General features: G+C 57.4%; 1 protein-coding gene across 3 annotated transcripts in view; it reads left to right on the forward strand.

Moving 5' to 3' along the window:
* Window positions 1-18807, forward strand: part of CACNA1S (calcium voltage-gated channel subunit alpha1 S) — a 47676-nt gene that overhangs the window by 20963 nt on the left and 7906 nt on the right. For 2 of the 3 annotated variants that reach the window (XM_039565489.1, XM_039565487.1), the window contains 25 exons: window positions 34-115; window positions 616-776; window positions 1363-1588; window positions 2149-2356; window positions 2651-2771; window positions 3211-3325; window positions 3452-3545; window positions 4278-4347; window positions 4576-4708; window positions 4950-5079; window positions 5811-5870; window positions 6474-6580; window positions 7001-7088; window positions 7275-7382; window positions 8212-8264; window positions 8516-8662; window positions 8921-9122; window positions 10446-10604; window positions 11353-11463; window positions 11939-12022; window positions 14751-14807; window positions 16601-16729; window positions 17327-17392; window positions 17923-18014; window positions 18501-18660. In XM_039565489.1, the coding sequence (XP_039421423.1) occupies window positions 34-115; window positions 616-776; window positions 1363-1588; window positions 2149-2356; window positions 2651-2771; window positions 3211-3325; window positions 3452-3545; window positions 4278-4347; window positions 4576-4708; window positions 4950-5079; window positions 5811-5870; window positions 6474-6580; window positions 7001-7088; window positions 7275-7382; window positions 8212-8264; window positions 8516-8662; window positions 8921-9122; window positions 10446-10604; window positions 11353-11463; window positions 11939-12022; window positions 14751-14807; window positions 16601-16729; window positions 17327-17392; window positions 17923-18014; window positions 18501-18660 (2963 nt within the window). The remainder of the gene's footprint in view (window positions 1-33; window positions 116-615; window positions 777-1362; window positions 1589-2148; window positions 2357-2650; window positions 2772-3210; window positions 3326-3451; window positions 3546-4277; window positions 4348-4575; window positions 4709-4949; window positions 5080-5810; window positions 5871-6473; window positions 6581-7000; window positions 7089-7274; window positions 7383-8211; window positions 8265-8515; window positions 8663-8920; window positions 9123-10445; window positions 10605-11352; window positions 11464-11938; window positions 12023-14750; window positions 14808-16600; window positions 16730-17326; window positions 17393-17922; window positions 18015-18500; window positions 18661-18807) is intronic. The other variant, XM_039565488.1, reaches the window with a different exon arrangement.

Consider the following 18807-nt stretch of genomic DNA (forward strand, 5'->3'; position numbering starts at 1 on the left):
CCAAGAAAAGCCTGTAAATGTCCTTCCCTCTAGGTATGATGGCATCGGATGAAGGAGGGTCAGAGACAGGGAGCTTGTATGAAATTGAGGGCATGAACAAGTGGATTCTCTTCTTGTAAGTGTGCTCTGGCTGAACCATCTGCTTGTATGTGGGCTTCCACTGCCTCTCACTTGCTGGCCCAGCTGGGCCAGGCTTTCCTGGTCAGCCACCAGTTTCTGGCAGAGAGACAGGGACTGGTGCTTGGGGGAAGATGCAAACATCGGGCAGCGAACAGGGAATTTGGCTGGTACTGGCAAAAAGCTTTTCAAGGTGAACAGTGTCCTTGCTGTGGGACCAGGCTCCAAGCATCCTCCCATGGCCTGTGCAGCACGGCATGTAATTCAGGAGCTGTGCCTGCAGCTCCTAACCAGAGGTGCTGGAGGCCAAAATTAAGCCAGGAGGGTGAATGACCTGCAGTGCCTGAGTGAATGCACTGAGTTCCAGGGGCAGGTTGTGGTCCTCATCCCTTTTCAGGGAAGGCACTCAGAAGAGGGAGCAGGGGTGGCTTTGCCCTGCAGGCACAGCCCAGGAGCCTGGGTCTGGCCAGCTCTGCTGATCCTTTGCCATCTCTCCAGCCGTCAGTGGAGGCGTTGGAACCGAATGTTTCGTAGGAAGTGCAGGGATGTGGTGAAGTCCAAGTTCTTCTACTGGCTTGTCATCCTGATGGTGGCACTGAACACCCTCTCCATCGCCTCTGAGCACCACTTACAGCCAGACTGGCTGACACAAGTGCAAGGTAAGCAAAGAGCCTAAGAGAGAAGGAGGGCCCAGGACACCCTGCTGCCCCAGAGACTTGTGTGAACTGCTGTGAGTGCACAGCCACAGCGGCACTGCACAGAGGCTCTTAGACACACACAGAGCCTTGTTGCCACACAACTCACACTGACCATGCGTGTGTACTCTTAGGGACATGATCTTGCCTGGTGAGCACACACACAGTGTATCCATGGCACCTCTGCACATGAACACACGTGGCACGCACTTGAGCAGTGCAGCCACTGCACCTCCACCCACCCACACACACCCAGAGGCACATGGAGCACAGGTGTGCACACACACACACAGCTCAGCCCCACGTGCACACGCACACCCCACGTGCCCACCCTGCAAGGACTCACGGGCGCTGTACAGCCGTGTGCTCACACACACCAGCACACAGTTGCACATCACCCCCTCACCTTCCTCCCGTGTGGTCCGCGAAAAACAGCAGCTCAGGGCTGGGTGGGCCAGAGGAGGGTGAGCAGCCCTGCCCTCCTTCCCTGCCTGCTCAGCCATGCTGGGATTGAGGCCCCTGCTCTGACAGGCCGGATCTCCCACCCCAGACAATGCCAACCGGTTGCTGCTTGCCCTCTTTGTGGCCGAGATGCTGCTGAAGATGTACGCGCTGGGGCTGCGCCAGTACTTCATGTCGCTCTTCAACCGCTTCGACTGCTTTGTGGTGTGCTCGGGGATCCTGGAGACCATCCTCGTGGAGCTGGGCACCTTGTCCCCGCTGGGCATCTCGGTGCTGCGCTGCATCCGACTCCTCCGCATCTTCAAGATCACCAGGTTGGGGAGGGAGCTGTGGGTACTGGCAGCTCACGGTGCCCAGGCATCACTCACAGTTCCTGGGCATCACTGGCCCCGTCCCCAGGGGAGGCTGCAGCGTGAACAGAGCTGGTGGCTGCTGGGTGGAGGAACTAGGCCGAACTGGGGATTTGTCTCCAGGCCATGGTTTACTGGGAGTGGCGAGTAGGACAGAGCTGAGGCCCCACTCTAGCTCGGGGTTCTAGGATGTTGTGAATGGGGGTGCTGTGGGCCAGGACTCGTAGCTCTTCTTTGTGGCCCCAACCCACTGTGTTCACCCCTCTTCCCCATCCTGCTTGCTGGTGCCCTGTGCAGGCAGCAGCGTTATCTTGCTTGTCACACCATGTCTGCAGCTTTGTTTCTTCCTCTTGGAGCCTGCCTGGAGCAGTCCCAGAGCCCAGCCTGGGTCCAGAGTCCCCCTTGTTGGGCTGCTGACACATCACCTTGGTCCCTTTGGCTAGATTCCCTGTGCCTGCCTGGTCCTGCCCACAGCCTTCCCCACTCTTTCACCTCCCACATGCCCCTATCTCTCCTCTTCCCAGGTACTGGACATCTTTGAGCAACCTGGTGGCCTCTCTGCTCAACTCAGTCCGCTCCATTGCCTCTCTGCTCCTCCTCCTCTTCCTCTTTATCATAGTTTTTGCCCTGCTGGGCATGCAGCTCTTTGGGGGCAAGTTTGATTTCGAGGACATGGAAGTGCGCCGCAGCACATTTGACAACTTTCCCCAGGCCCTCATCAGTGTCTTCCAGGTTTGGGGCTGTGGGAAGGACAGCGGGGGGCTGGGGGTCTCCAGGCAGGAGTTAGGTCTCAGGGGGATATGGGTTTGTGGGAGTGATGTGGCTTTGGGACAGGAACAGGGAAATGCAACTGGAGTCATGAGCAGTAGTTCAGGTTCAGGGCTGAGCAGAAAGGAGGGTTTGACCATGGGGCTGGAGGGGCTGTGAAGGTTTGGGGCTGGAGCCAGCAGGGTAGGATCAGTCTGTGGGGTTCTGTCATGCTCTGCTGTGAATGCTCCTGAGTCTTTATTACTGCTCTGCTCCCAGATCCTGACTGGAGAGGACTGGAATTCCATCATGTATGATGGGATCATGGCCTACGGGGGCCCATCCTTTCCTGGCATGCTGGTCTGCATCTACTTCATCATCCTCTTTGTTTGTGGGAACTGTATCCTCTGCCTGCAAAGCCAGGCCCAGGCCCCCTGCACCCAGCCCCATAGCATCAGCTGCACAGGACTGGGAAGGTGGGAAACAGGGGCTCCCCTCAGTGATTCAATGCTTGCCTTAAGCTTTTCGGTTCTGAACAGCAGTGGAATAAACCACGGGCTTCAGGGCTTGCACTGGTGGTGGCTGAAGGCTGGTGTCTGGAGGAAAGCACATCTGGAGCAGGTCTGGATGTCTGGCAGGCAGAGATTCAGCCAGAGAGGGCAGCCAGCTCAGAGCTCAGTGCTCACAAGGGATGGATGCTGGTTAGGGATCACCAGCCAGGGTTATCACAAGGGCCAAGCTCCAGGAGGGTTTCTAAGGGCACCCTGGAGACCATGGATGGCTCTGGCCACATCCTCCAGACGGGAACCAAGTCCGTGTCCTTAGCACTGTTCTCCCAGATATCCTCCTCAATGTTTTCCTGGCCATCGCCGTCGATAACCTGGCTGAGGCTGAGAGCCTGACTTTAGCCCAGAAGGCCAAAGCAGAGGAACGCAAACGGCGGAAGATGTCCAGGTGAGCGCTGCCATCCCCAGCCATGGGAGCTCCCAAACGAGGTGCTTGGGTGTGAGGGGACAGAATGACCTTTCCTGTGGCCCCTGCCCAAACTTCAGTTCCTGCTCTCCCCTCCTCTCTGCTTAGAGGTTACCCAGAGAAGACTGAAGAGGAGAAGCAGATGATGGCAAAGAAACTGGAGCAGAAAGCAAAGGGAGAAGGGATTCCCACAACAGCCAAGGTCAGTTCTGGTGGAGGTGAACCTTGGAGAGCTCCTGGGGAGGGCCCAGGCTCCTTCTCCCACCAGCCAGGATAGACAAAGGCTTGGAGCCAGCCTGGGTCTGGGCTCTTGACCAGAATCGCTCCTCGTTGTAGCATCCACTGGTGATGGGTGCTGTTGGTGATGGGGGCTCTCTGGGCCCAGGCAGGACACGTTGCCTGGTGACACAGCTCCATTGCTGGGGATCCTTTTTCTCAGATCCATTTCCTTGCCCATAGCCAGTGGTCAGTGGCTGAGATGGTCTGGTGCACACCAGTGTGGAGTGGAGCAAAGCAAGTCAGCAGCATCCCAGACCTCCCTTATGTCCACACCAGCCCCTCCACAGGCAATCCCCTCTGTTCAGCCGTGCTGGCTGCGTGCTGAGCTGCCCCTGAGGAGCATCTGGCCAGCAGCTACTTCCCTGTCCACTTTGCAGAGATGCCCTTAGAAACTCACACAGGAGTTGCTCCATATCTTACTCCACCCCTGGCATATTTGCGTGGCTCCAGGCTCTTGCTCAGCACACATTCCCATTTCCCATCCTCTTTCCCTCGATTGCAGCATCCCCTCACCCAGCTCCAGCCTGGGCCAGCACTCCATGTGCCTGGTGCTCTGTTGGCCAAATGTAGAGATGCTGCTTATCCCACATGGCTTCCAGGATGAGAGGGTCTGGCCAGCTGGCACATCCTCCTCTCTGTCTCTCCCTTGTTTCAGTTGAAAGTGGATGAATTTGAATCCAATGTCAATGAGATCAAAGACCCCTACCCTTCTGCAGACTTCCCAGGTAAGACTTGTCCCTGGCAGGGCAGCAGGAAGGCTGGGCAGGCACTGCAGAGGGATGTGTGTGAGGAGCAAAGGATGTGGTGACCTTTCACCAGCCTTGGGGTACTGAGGTCCCTGTGGCTTGCATGCCAGATCAGGATTATGGGATCGGAAGCTTGTCCATGAGGTTGTATTCCCTTTCCCACTCTGGATGATTCTTTTCTTTTCCCTTCTCGTGGCCACCCTGCAGGTGATGATGAGGAAGATGAGCCTGAAATCCCCCTGAGTCCTCGGCCACGTCCCCTTGCAGAGCTACAGCTGAAGGAGAAGGCTGTGCCCATGCCTGAAGCCAGCTCCTTCTTCATCTTCAGCCCAACCAACAAGTAGGCACTGGCCCTTGTCCCTGCCCTGTAGGGCCAGGCATGGCCCAGGTGCCTCTGGCACCAAGTGCTCACAGCGGGGTCCTGTTTGTGCATGACAGCCAGTTCTGAAGGGAACCAGCTCACAGACATCCTTCCATGCCTGGGGCCTTCCTGTGCTCAGGGTTTCTGCCATGCTGCCATGACCCCATCTCATGTCCCTCTGGCCCCTTGCAGCATCTCAAGGCATTTCTGTCCCTGGCAGGTTTCGGGTCCTGTGCCACAGGACTGTTAATGCCACCTGGTTCACCAACTTCATCCTGCTCTTCATCCTGCTCAGCAGCATTTCCCTGGCAGCTGAGGATCCCATCCGGGCCGAGTCCTTCCGCAACAAGGTGCCCGTGGAGATGTAGAGGGTTGGGATGGGTGGGGGAGACCTCGTGGAGACTCCCAGCCCCCCAGCAAGCAGGGACTTACTTGCCAGATGCTGTGCCTAGCCTGGGATTGCAGCCCTGCCCCTGGGAGGGCAGTGCCCTCTGGCAGGAGAGGCTGGATGTGCTTTCCATTCTGGGTGCAGTTGGGACAGCGTTTTACTGCTCCATGTCTCAGTTTACTTCTGGGTGAAGAGATCCACCAGACAGGGTGTGCAAGATTATTTTGGTTTGAAACTGTGGTGACTTACTGGGGAAAGAGACATGCTGTGAGGTGGCAAACTGGATCTTTGGTGTGTGCAGTGCCCTCGGATGCTGCTGGCATGCAGTGGTTGGAGCCACGGCTCCTGTCCTGCAAGGTACCAGTGGGTCTGGCAGGGACTGGGGGATCTCACATGAGACAGCCTCCCAGGGCCCTTGGGGTTTTTGGGGATCTGATGCTTTCAGGTGAATCAGGTCAAGCCTAACTCACCTGGAAAGGGAGAGCTTTGTCCCAGCTGCAGATTGGATCGTGCACTGGAGAAAATCAGCAAAGCTGGGAAAAGTTCTGGAGTCTTCTTGGTACTGGGCTTAGAGACTGTTGAGCTGGATGGGCTCCCTAGTCCACAGAGTGGACAATTCCAGGATGTTTGAACACACTGAAGCATTTCCCAGGTCACCCAAATCTCATCCAGTATTGGTGTCTCTGTCCCCAGATTCTCGGATACTTTGACATCGGCTTCACCTCTGTCTTCACAGTCGAAATTGTCTTGAAGGTGAGTCCTTTGCCCCATGGTCCTGCCATGAGCATGGCCAAGCACATAGGTCTAGACTGTTGTGGCCATGGACACTCACACTCTTTAGACATTCATGCTCCTGAAGGTCTCAGTGAGGAGGAGCTGCCAGCTGATCCTCCCCGAGAGTTCCTTCATGCACTCTGGGTAGTGCATGACCTGTCCCAGAGGCCATGTGTCTTCTCTAGTGGGGTCCAGCAGCTAAGTCAGCTGTGCTGTGACACGGGGACACATCAGCCGTGGCACCAGCTTTTTCATTCTGACGTGCCATTAAGAAAAAGAGAGAAAGAGAAAGCAGTGAAAACCTGTGGACCAAAGTCGTAACCCAAGCTGCTGCCACATGTTGTTCCACTCCAAGAGTCTTTACTATTCTCTTCTTTAATTTGCTGACTGACTGGGAGAGTTTTGTCTCCAGCCAGTGCTGCACAGAGGATTTCCACCTGAAGTCACCTGCAGAGGTCTGAGCAGGACAGGGTCCCCAGGCCAAGGAGCTGGGACCTTGTCCCTTGTCCACCCTTCCCCCTGTGGAGGGACCATGCCCCTGAGCCCTGCCTGACCTCTTTCCTAACTCCTTCTGCTCCCCAGATGACAACCTATGGTGCTTTCCTGCACAAAGGCTCCTTCTGCAGGAACTCCTTCAATATCCTTGACTTACTGGTGGTCGCTGTCTCCCTCATCTCCATGGGAATCGAGTAAGCACCTCCATGTGCCACAGAGTGGGCACTGGTCTCTTCAGGCTGGTGGGGCAGCTGGGGATGGTGGGTGGAGGAGGAGCAGCTGGCCCAATGACCGCCCATGTGTTCGTAATGTCACGTTTAGGGGACACGGACAGCTGCCCGCAAACTCCTTGAGTGTCAAAGGTCAAGGAGGTCAAAGGACACTCCTTGAGTGTCAAAGGTCTATGGGTAGAAATTCAGTTTGGATCTGCTTTCTCCAGCTGCCAGTGTCACCTGGCCTTACATGGGGTGATGGCCGGTGACATCCGCGTGTCTCTGCCATCCCTTGTCCCTCACTGCTGGCCCCAGCCTGCCCTCCATGGCTGCTTGGTGGGGCTGTGCCAGCCTGGCCTGGGCAGGGAGGTCACCTCGTCTCAGCTGTGCCTTCCTCCCCAGGTCCAGTACCATCTCTGTGGTGAAGATCCTACGGGTGCTGAGGGTGCTGAGGCCTCTGCGAGCCATTAACAGGGCAAAGGGGCTGAAGGTAAGCGAGAGGCTGGGACGGGGGGACCTCTTCCCGTGGGTATGTGGCAGGCATCGTGCCCTGTTCCCGATTCCCACCACCCGTCTGTGAAGGGCTCTGCCCACTCCCTCTGCCCTTGGGTGTGGGATACAGAGCAGGGGCTTGCCCCAAACGTGGTCACACCTGCACTGTCCTTCACCTCTGCAGCACGTGGTCCAGTGTGTGTTCGTGGCCATCAAGACCATAGGTAACATTGTGGTTGTCACGACACTGCTGCAGTTCATGTTTGCCTGCATCGGAGTTCAGCTCTTCAAGGTGAGTGGTGCCTCAAGTGGGCTTCTGCTCGAGCACATCCTGGCCAGGCTGTCCTGGACATCACCTGGGGATGGTGTCTGCCGGTGCTGGGGTCAGCACAGGCTGTGCTCTCGGTGCTCTGTGAGGGGACCCGCCTGCTCCAGGCCTGGCAGTGAGAGGAGGGCAGGAAGCACCCAGGGTACTGCCAGGCCCTGCACCTGCAAAGGGGCCAACTGCCTCACCTCACTTCGTGCCTCAGTTTCCTCTTTCTAAGGCAGCTGGTGCTTCTGACTGATTTCCTCTGTGCTTTGATTGTGAAGGGTTTCCTTTCTCAGGGCACCACTCCTGCTCTCTGGGCCTCGGCTGCTCTAAGGCAGAGCTGGCCCTGGCTGAGCTCAGTTTTATTCTAATAACTGAGCTTAAATTCTGAGCTGATGTAGGAAGAGCTTTCAGGACACCCAGCAGACTGAGCAGACCTGTCAGCATACCGTAGATTTTAGTTAATTCTCTGGTTACTGCTTTCTTCCCTATTTTCCAAATAGTTGACTCCCAGATAGGGTGAGCTAGGTAGGCCTCAGCTCAGGGCCATGGAAGGTTTGTTCCCATCACCAGGCAGTGCTTCTTGATCTCAGCCTGGGATTGACCCCAGGTCTGCCATGACTCTGGAAACCCCTTGTGAACTGGGCTGTGTTGGCAGGCACAGTGGGGAGGCCAGTGGTGGTGGTGGGCCAGGGTGGGAGGCTGCGTGGAGATGGTGGGGGAGGGACTGACTGAGGGCTGGGAAAAAGTCAAAACTCCCCAGGGCTTCTGAAGTCAAAGCAACACCACTTCTGGTCTCTGTTGAATGCAGGGCAAGTTCTACATGTGCACAGACCCATCCAAGCTGACAGAGAAGGAGTGCAGGTAAGAGCTCTCTGCAGCTTCCAGGTGGGCAGTGGCCAGGGGTGGGAGCTGGGGGGATGTGGTGGGGGATGCTTGTGTTCCTGCATGGGAATGTTGCATCCAAAAAGTGGACCTGAGGTGTCGTCGTGTTCTCCCTCACCCTGGGGTAAATCGGGAGCAAGCACAGGGCTGTCCTCCCCTCCCAGGGACCGAGGCCAGTGCTGCAGCACGTGGGCTGAGGGGGGCCCTGCACTGTGTCCCTTCTGCTGCAGGGGTCAGTTCATCAACTATGTGGACGCGGACCCCACGCAGATTGAGGTCCAGCAGCGGGTCTGGGTGCACAGCGACTTCCACTTCAACAACGTCTTCTCAGCCATGATGTCGCTTTTCACAGTCTCCACCTTCGAGGGCTGGCCACAGTGAGTCTGTGCTGAGGGAAGGTCTGTGCTGGGAGCAGAGCACTGCCATGGGCCTTGGCCAGGGTAGAGAAAGGAGAGCTATCCAGGTTGAGAAGCAGGACTGCTCACCCTGGCAGTGGCTGTGCAGTTGGCAAGGTTACCCAAGCAACCCTGTCCCACCACTGTTGGATGTCCCCAAAGCTCTCTGTAACCTTCAAGAGGAGACATGGTCTTTCCCACCCACTTAGGATTTCTGTTGCCTCCATTTCCCTCCTGTAGGCTGCTGTACATGGCCATTGACACCAATGCTGAGGACGCAGGCCCTATCTACAACTACCGGGTGGAGATTGCAATGTTCTTCATCATCTACATCATCCTCATTGCCTTCTTCATGATGAACATCTTTGTGGGCTTTGTCATCGTCACCTTCCAGGAGCAAGGGGAGAATGAGTACAAGAACTGTGAGCTGGACAAGAACCAGGTAATGGGAGTGCTGGAACAGGAGAAGGAGGACCAGCCCTGGGTCTGGCACTGCTGGGGCTGGATGGTTTGGATCAGCCCTTCTTTGTGGTGACACTGCTGACACAGATGAGTTGCACCTGCCCCAGGTCTGTTTGCTGCTGGGGCAGGGCCAGCTGGACCCATGTCTAGCACAAAACAAGCCTTCTGAGGGAAGGGCAGAGGGGACCAGAAACAGGGAGTGGGTCTCACCTGGTAGGGTGTCCAGAGTGAGCTGGAGCAGAGGGCTGTGCCCAGTTCTGGGCCCCCCAGCACAAAAGCAACATAGATGTACTGGAGTGAGTCCAACAAAGGTGGTGATGGAGGGTCTGGAGCATCTAAGGAGGGTCTGGGAGTCAAGTCTGGTGTTGAGAAGGCTCATAGGGATCTTACCTATGGGTATAAACACCAATGGGAAGGCACAGAGGAGGCTGAGCCAGGCTCTTTTCAGTCGTGCCCAGTGACAGGAAAAAATGCAATGGACACAAACTGAAGAAAACAAGAAATTCCATTTAAACATTAAAAAAGCCCTTTTTAAAATGGTGATGGTGATCAAGCACTGGAACAGGTTGCCCAGAGAGGCTGTGAAGCCTCCATCTTTGGAGCTATTCAAAAGTCAGCTGTCCTGGGCAGCATGCTGCAGTTGGCCCTGCTTTGGGCAGGAAGCTGTGACTAGACCAGCTCCAGAGGTACCTTCCGCAACATCGCCTTCTGTGATGCTCTCATGCCATCCTTCTGGCTGGGGACAGCAAGGCTGAAAGCAGCAGAGGCGTTGGCAGAGGATGTGGGACACACTGGGGAGGACATTGGACAGGAGTGGCTGCTGGCCCAGGAGTGCTGTCACGCTCCTGCACTGAGGCAGCAGGGGCAGCTCGAGCTGGGGGTGCCAGGGTGATGTGAACCACACAGAAACGCAGCAGAGATGGCCCTGGGCTGCTGGGGAGGGACAGGCCTGTGCAGCCATCTCAGTGCCCCCTTCAGCCCTGGTTCATCTGATGTCTTCAGGGTGCTCTAAGCTGGTCCTGCTGGGATAAGCAGGCAGGCTCTGGGCTGGAGGGGTCAGGCCAAGGGCAGATGGCCATTGTTAGAGGCAAAAGATGACTTTGGAAACTTGTCCCCTGTGGGTGCTCCGGGGTGTTTTTGCAGGAAGCACAGTGGTTGCATGCCCCACTGCTGTACCTGGCCCATGTGGTTGGGCTGGGAGAGAAGGGTGATCCAGCCTGGTTCTGGGGGGTGTGCAGTATTGCTGGTGGTGCTGAGTGTGTGCCCTGCAGTGGGATCACACCTCCCCTCCCTCCCTCCCCAGCGCCAGTGCGTGCAGTACGCACTAAAGGCTCGCCCGCTGCGCCGCTACATCCCCAAGAACCCCTACCAGTACCAGATCTGGTACGTGGTCACCTCCTCCTACTTCGAGTACCTCATGTTCTTCCTGATCCTGCTGAACACCATCTGCCTGGGCATGCAGGTAATGGCACAGGGTGGTGGAGGGGTGTCTGGAAGTGCACAGGCTGGCTCAGCCCAGTGATCCCCAAGGGAACTTCCTGATAGGAGGTACTTGCTTATGGTGTGATAGGGGCAAAATGGGACTGGTGGTGATGCCTTTTCCTGGTCTTAAAATCAAGAGTCAGACACGGTTAGAAGGGAAAAAGGGATTTTACCCTGGTATTTATTTTAAGGATCCTTAGGTGCACCACGTCCAGGTCGAATGCACCTCAGTGCCCACTGCAATGCACCCCCAAAAGATCTGGATTCACATTATAGGTGTTACTAATTAGCAGATCTATCAAAGATTCCCCAGTGAGAGGCTCGAATGAGCCCTGCTCCCCAAGGAGCCTTCCCCTGGATGGTTCTATCTTGGTTTACAGAGTGTGTTCTGGAGAGGACCTTGGGGTCTGGGGCACACTGATCCCTAGCTACGAAGCTTCTAAAATGTTGAGTCTCTTAGGTTGACAAACAAGTCCAAGAATGTAGGGAAAAAGCACTGAGAGTACAGAAGTTATAAAAAGTATAACAGGGGTATAAAAGGCAAAAAATCATCGTGGCATCAGTGGGATGTGGGGACCCCAGAGAAGGGCCTGTAGGGGGGAAATCTCCTTTTTCCTGAGCCGTAGGCCTGTCTGTGGGAGGGGGATCTGCATCCAGCACACACCTCTGAGCTCACAATGGAGGCTGGATCTGCCGTCAGCTGATGGCTCCTTCTGCCTTACCCTCAGCATTACAACCAGTCTGCAGAAATGAACCACATCTCAGATATCCTCAACGTGGCCTTCACCATCCTCTTCACCCTGGAGATGGTCCTCAAGCTCATGGCCTTTAAAGTCAAGGTGAGAGAAGAGCACGATTGGCATGGAAAGCAGGCCAGGCCAGGGGATCCATTTATCCTGCATTTGGCGTCTCTTGAAGACAAGCACCCCTAGCCCTGCAGCTCCAGAAAACTTCTCCTTGTGAGACCTTTAGGGACCCCCATGTGCAGGACCTTGGAGTTTCTGGGGGAACTGCTGCTTGTCAGGGCTACCCTTGCTAGCCAAATCCCACCCAGTCCAGCTGGCCATTATTCCCATCTTCAGGGTCACTAGTGGGGTCAGCTTTAGCCATCCTGACCCACCCTCCTCATTCCCCTCCACTGCAAGACAGGACCAAATAACCGAGCAGAGGGTGCCAGGTCTGGCTACCATCCCTTCTTCTGAGGGTCACAGTCACTGAAGAACCTTCTGTATCCCTTCCTCTGGGCTCCAGCATCTGTCTCCTCCTTGACTTACACACTTGCATGTTCACTCTTCTCTGGCTCCTCCCTGACAGGGCTACTTCGGAGACCCCTGGAATGTCTTTGACTTCCTCATAGTGATTGGCAGCATCATCGATGTCATCCTCAGTGAGATTGATGTAAGTGCCGGGGGGCTCGGGTCCCCACCCGAGGCTGCACTGTAGCACCTGCCCTGGGACGAGGCAGCAGTGCTGGGATGGTGTCCAGCTCTGCAGGGGGATGGTGTCCTCTCCTCTCTCCCTGCTCTGCTTGGTTCTGAGGAGGGACAAGCCAGGATCAGCACCTGGCATGAGTGCATGGAGAGCACAGCTGTGGCCCTTGGAGCATTGAAGCCCTATTCAAACATCCCCAACTGCCCAGCATGTCACATTGCCCCCTCCCCTCTGGTCTCCTGAATCTGTAGGCACTGCACTCCTGTGGAAAGCAGTTGCTCAGGACTGTAAGCAGCAGGCTGTGTGCCAGCCCCTGCCCCACTCACTCTGTGCATGCCTGGATCCACACATCCAGCCTCAGATCAGTGCAGGTGGGAGTAAAAGGGTTCCCACAGCTCGCTGTCCCCACAGGAACGATCAGACACATCAGATTTCAGACATTTGCTTTGTGTGTGTCCCTTTACACAGTGGCCTGTACACATACCCACACCGGTGGTGTCTGTGTGCCTGTGTGAGCTGCAGACATCCCTGCAGGAGCTCTGCACTGTGTAACCCGTGGGGCTGGTGCCTCAGGCAGTGCCTGCATGGTGAGTGCTCTGCTGGGAGCATTTTCAAAGCAGTGCTAGGAAGCCAGCATGCCCCTTCCTTCCACAGCACGGGGACATGCACACCTGTGTCTGGCCCTGAAAATGCCCCCCTGCTGTGGGAGGTGTGTGCTTCCTTCAGCAGCCCTGACGGCAGCTCCAGGAGCAGCTGCAGAATGGGGCAGAAGATGGATTAACCCTCTCCAGTGACTTGGCAGTGCCTCCTCAAAGGGGCAGGGCTTGCCAGCTGTGCTGCACTGCAGGGCTGGGTCTGGCACTGCTGCTGCCTCTGCCACCCCTGCACAGGGTCACCTTCAGATGTTCCCTGTGCAGGAAGGTGAGGCCCTTGGGAGCAGTCATCTTCTTCTCTGTAGGGTGGTCCAGGTGTCACAGAGCTGGGATGAGCAAAAACCATCCACCTTCCTCTCCTGTGAGAGCCCTGTGTCCCTCTGCACAGTCCTGCCCATCAGGACAGCCATCCTCTGGGCTTCTCAGCCTTCATGGGCTCCCAGATTTCGTGCAAGTGCCAACAGCTTTCATCTGTCATCGGCTCCTCCTCATCCTTGCCCATCAGCTCTCTGCACCTGTGACTTGGTTTCCTGCCGGGTCTCCTTCCCCAGCCTGCTGCCACTCAGCTGAAGTTCAAGGCGTGCTCCAGGCCCTGGACTGGGCAGTGGTTTTCAGTCCCTCTGGAGCAAGAGACCACTTGGCACGGGTACCAAAATCCTGCTGTCCTTGGCTGAGCGTCTGTGGGGATGCCCAGGACACAGATCCCAGGCACTGGGAGGGGTCTGGTGCCCTGACTGGGCTGGCAAGGACTGACCCAGGTACTGTGCTCTGTGTGCTGCAGCACTGTTGACAGCAGCAGGGCTGTGCAGAAGGCCAGGCAGAATTTTGGGAATGTTCTATGTGGCCTGAGCTTCCTAGATCCTTTCTGCTGGGTCTGTGTGCAGGAGCACTAAGGGCACTGGTCTCCTTCCCCAGTTCCCCAAGATCTTCAGGGACCCCTGTCACAGCCAGCCCTGCTCTGGCAGTGTTCATCTCTGTCCCCTCAGGGCTGTCTTACCTTTCCTAATGTGCTGTCTTCTCATTTCCCACATCTCTCCCAGCACTGCCAAGTGTTTCTCAGCCATCTGGGATGTGCAGGGGGTTGTGATTAGGATTAGGAGGCATGGAGAGAGGGGGTGGGGGCAACCTCACCTTCCCTTCTGAAAAGTCTCCTCTCCTCTCCTCTCCTCTCCTCTCCTCTCCTCTCCTCTCCTCTCCTCTCCTCTCCTCTCCTCTCCTCTCCTCTCCTCTCCCAGATCCTCATGGCTCTTCAGTCCCCGTCTGAGTTCCCCAGATCCCCGGGGGTATTGGGAGGTCTGAGGGAAGCAGGGATGGGGGCCCCACTGGCAGTGCTACCCCAGGCTCTGAAATGTGGGAGACTGGAGTGCTCCTGCTGCTGTGCTGCTCCTGTCACTGCCCTGGAAGCTCAGTCCCTGGCAAGGGCCAACCCCTACAACCTGCCCACTCCCCAGTTGCTGGCTGGGACCCCAAGAATGAGCCTGGGCTGAGCAGGGGGCACAGGGGCTGGAGTCAGGGGTTGGTGTTGAGCCCCCTGCCCCAGAGTATCCCGGGCAGAGAGGAGCGTGTCTCCGACTGGCTTTGAGGAGCCCCAGGGGGTTTGCCTGCTGCCCACCCCTGGCACTGCCAGGCTGGGTGGCAAACCTGCACCAGTTTCACCAGTCCAAGCTGCCATCCTGGGAGCAGCCCAGCTGGCTGCAGAGGAGGTCAGCTGCCTCCAGATCCCTGGGCCTGACCATGGGAGGCAGCAGAATTCCTGAGGGTTGGCCCAGCTGTCCTGGGCACAGCCCTGCCCCTTTGAGGGTGTGTCACAGCAGGCACAGCGGTGGGTGAGTCCCTCATGGTCTGTGTGTTTCCTTGCTCACCCAGATGCTGCCTCTGCCTACCAGCAGTCACATCACCTTGTCCCTGGGCCCAAGGGATGGAGGGCCTCTGCCTGCCCTTTGCTGTTCCCCTCCTCTCCAATTTCCATCTTCTTGTGTAACCACCCCTCCCTCCCTGTCCTTCCTGCCTCTCTTGTGCTGACTCTCTTGTTCTCTTGACAGACTATTCTTGCACCCAGTGGCGGATTGTACTGCCTCGGTGGAGGCTGTGATGGCATTGTAAATATCAGCTGCATGTGCCTGCTGTGCTCCCCTGCTCCTCTCTGCCTGTGGCCAGCGTTTGCATGTGCCCTGCATGTCCCTGAGGCACACCAGAGCCAGCTGTTCTCTCTGGGGTGTAACTCTGCCCTCGCTGAGAGGGATTTGGGGTGACACCCCACCCACACAGACCCCCCTTCCCACCCTGAGAGGTGCAAGGCTGTTCCCCAGCCCTCCTGGGCCCATCTGAAAGCCCAACCCTGCCCTTCACCATCCCATCCCCTGGAACTGCCATATTGGAGGACCTCTTCAGCTGTAGGGGGCAGGAAAGCTGGCCTTGGTCCTCCTGCCCATCACCCTGGCTGCCTAAAGCCTGGAGGGATGCAGCCAGAGAAATGGCTAAAGGGGTGATCCCTGCACTGTGCCTTCCCCCAGAGCTGGCTGTGTCCCCTGGGTGCAGCCCAATGTCCTGGAGGGCTGAATGAGCCAAGCCCTGCACCGGTGGCCAAAGATCACCAAGGGGGTGCAGTGGCAATGGGGTGTCCTGGGTTGGTCTGAAAATGTGGAGGGAGCTGACTGCAGGGACGTGCCAGAGCCTCTTCCCAGGGCCCTGGTGCTGGGAACTGCAGGGTGCAAGGTGGTCTGCACAGGACACTGCCCAGATCCCAGTGGTGGGGACGTGGTGCCCTGGGGCTGATGGGATGTTCATGATCACTGCACTCACTGGATGGTCACGAGGCACCGGGAGAGTGACAGGCAAAAGAAAGAGGTGGGAGAGGAGATGGAGTTGTTCAGTGCAGCCCTGGGAACTCAGAAGTGTGATGCTGAGGAAAGTAGAGCTTCTGGGAGGGGCATTTACAGCTGGATTTTGTTGCCCTGAAATAGCTGGGAGTGGGTGGCCTGAGTGAGGGGAGTGAGAGGGATCCGGTGGCAGCAGTAAAGCCCTGGGAGGCTAAGGGGGCAGTGGGAAAAGCATCCCAAGCAGTGCCAGAGTCCAGACAGACAGTGCCAGGAGGGTCTGTGCCAGGAGGGCTGCTGGTGGCAGAGACTGTGGCTGAGGCTGTGCCATGCTGGAGCTCTCAAGGGCACAGGTGACCAAGCCCCCAGCATCTCCAACCACCACTGTTAGGTGCTCCCAGACAAAACCTGCTCCTTTCAGGCCAGGAGCCATGCCTCATGGCTCACCTCCTGCCTGCCCACTCCGCCCTGAACCCCTGGGAACATGGCTGTTCCCCCTTCAAGGGGGATACCCACAGAGAGGAGGCATCACTGCATGGCCAGGTGACGCTGGGCAGCACCCCCCAGAGACTCCTCTCTTCAGTCCCTCCTTTGGTTAAAGTCCTGCTGGAACATTCTCAAAACAGCCCTTCTCTGCTTAAACAGCTGTCATTACCCCCTCCTGTGCCTGGTGCCCACCCTACACCTCACCCTGCAAATACAGGATGTGCTGGGCAACAGCCTGGTGGGACTCAGCCTGTGTGTGGTGGCCCTGTGGCCCTCACAGCTCTCCCAGTCCCCGTGTGGCAGCATGTCTTCCTTCCTGCGTTATCCCAGTGTCAAAGGCGTGAGCATGGGGGCCTGGGGAGATGAGATCCCTGGGAAGGCTGGGGGGAGAAGTGCCAGGGGGAAAAGCACCAGCACATCTTCCTTGCAGTCTGATCCTGTGTGCAGGGAAGGGCTGTGGGCACCGTGACGGGTGCCTGGGGGTGGGGTCTCCTTACCCTTCCTCACCCCAGGACCTGGACCCCCCCCTGCCTCGAAAGCCTGGAGGCTTCAGCACTCCCTGTCCTGCAGCTGCTGTGCTCTGCCTGCAGGACTCTGATGACAACTCCCGCGTCTCCATCACTTTTTTCCGGCTCTTCCGGGTGATGCGTCTGGTGAAGCTGCTGAGCCGGGGTGAAGGTGTCAGGACCCTCCTGTGGACCTTCATCAAGTCCTTTCAGGTGTGTCAGGAGCAGTGCTCCTCTCCCAAACACACACAGGCCCGGGGCTGGCAGCAGTGGCTGGTCCTCAGGCTGGTAGCACAAGCAGCCTGTCCTCAGCAGGCAGGGCAGAAAGCTCCAGCACTGGGAGGCTGCTGACCTCAGATTGGGCCGGGGGCTTGTGGTGTGTAGAACATTGCCCATGTGGGGGAAAGGTGTGTGGGACTCCCTGGCTGACAGCACTGTGTGTCAGAGCTGGGCCAGGTGCTGGCAGGACCTGCCTGGGCCCATTTGTCCTGGTCCCAGCTGGCTGGGATCTGCAGGTGGGTACCTCAGGGCACGCTGCAGCATCAGCTCACAGCCCTGACCTGGGCAGTTCCCTCAGCCCTGGGCAGCCCTGGGGTGTGCTGAGCCTCTGTCCAGTCAGCGAGACCCCGTGGGGGCTGCCATCAGCCTCCCATGAACCCCAGAGAAGGGGCCAGCAGGAGGGTGGTGAGAGGAGCAGGTAAGCTGTCCCTCCCCACACAGGGACCTTGATGCTGGCCTCCTGCAGCACCTCCAGAGCTGAGCCCTGTCCCTGGGTTGTGTCTCACACAAGCCGTGGTCCTTTTGTCGTAGGCTCTGCCATATGTGGCCCTGCTGATTGTGATGCTTTTCTTCATCTATGCTGTGATTGGGATGCAGGTGAGGGGCACAGGGGCAGGGGGGTGGGAATTGGTCTTCATCAGATGCCCTGAGCCTGATGGCACCTGGGGAGGTGGGACAGGGAGGGACTGGTTCCTCTGCCAGGCCTTCTCTGGGACTTTGCACATGATGGGACCTGTTTACCCTGGTCTGCAAGGATGTTTGCCACCCCAGCAGCCGCCCATCCCTGGGTTTTAGCCAGGGCAGCTGAGGCACACGGCAAAGAGCGCCTGGGGAGTCAGTGGCACGGCCCAGACACACAGGCACCAGTGCTCGTGCTGGCTCAGGAGACCTTGTCTCCTCGGCCCAGATGGAGTGCAGTTGTAGTCAGGGGTGTTTTCAGAACTGGCAGGAATGTCCAAGTAGCTTCTAAGCCCCAGAGCTCCCACACCCCAATCTCAATCTCTTTTGGGCATGCCCAAAGCCAAATAAACAAGAGGAAGGGGAGCTCAGGCACCAGAGGTGCTCTGGAGGGTGGTTGGTGCCTTAGAAGGGATGGCACCCTGGAGACCTCACACTGGGACTTACAGATGTTTGGGAAGATTGCCATGGTGGATGGGACCCAGATCAACCGAAACAACAACTTCCAGACCTTTCCACAAGCTGTGCTGCTGCTCTTCAGGTCAGTCTTGTCCTGTTGTGTGAGCAGCTCCAAAGGGAGCCGGGCTCTGAGCCTGTGGGAATGCCCAGCTTGGAGTGAGGGAGCACCAGCATTGCAGTAGCTGATTTCTTTTTTGTCCCACAGAAAGGCTCCTGCAGCAGTGGGAGTGTTTCAGGAGAGGCCGTGGGTTAACCTGGTGTGGCTGGGCTGCCGGAGACAGGGGCATTTTGGGGCTGCTATTCTGAATATTTCCTTCCCAGACTGGATTTTAATTTGTGAATTGTGAGGAAACTCATGGGAAGCAGGAGCTCAGCCCAAGGCTTTTCTTGACTCCAGATGCTTCACTTGGAAGCTTTCAGTGGCCCTACAGCAGCAAGCCCAGAATCCTGACTGCTCCTTTCCCAGCAGCTTCCCATTCCCCTGTGCACTGGACCGGCCTCAGCCCTCCCTGCATGCCCAGCTCCTGCCCAGGACAGGCAGGGACCAGCAGCTGTCCCCTCTTCCCAGGTGTGCAACCGGCGAGGCCTGGCAGGAGATCCTGCTGGACTGCAGCTACGGCCGGCGCTGTGACCCAGAGTCGGACTATGCCGAGGGCGAGGAGTACACCTGTGGCACCGGCTTTGCCTACTTCTATTTCATCAGCTTCTACATGCTCTGTGCCTTCCTGGTACGCTGGCTCCCACAGGGCCCCTCTGGCACCCCTGTTAACAATAACAGGCTGTTGTTGGCTGTGTGTCCCATGGGGTGAGCCCCCAACCCACCTACCCAGCCATGCTGGAAACTGGCACTGCACTCCTGGGGGACCCAGGAGCCC

This window comes from Corvus cornix, chromosome 26 (assembly GCF_000738735.6).
Source record: "Corvus cornix cornix isolate S_Up_H32 chromosome 26, ASM73873v5, whole genome shotgun sequence".
Taxonomy (NCBI): domain Eukaryota; kingdom Metazoa; phylum Chordata; class Aves; order Passeriformes; family Corvidae; genus Corvus; species Corvus cornix.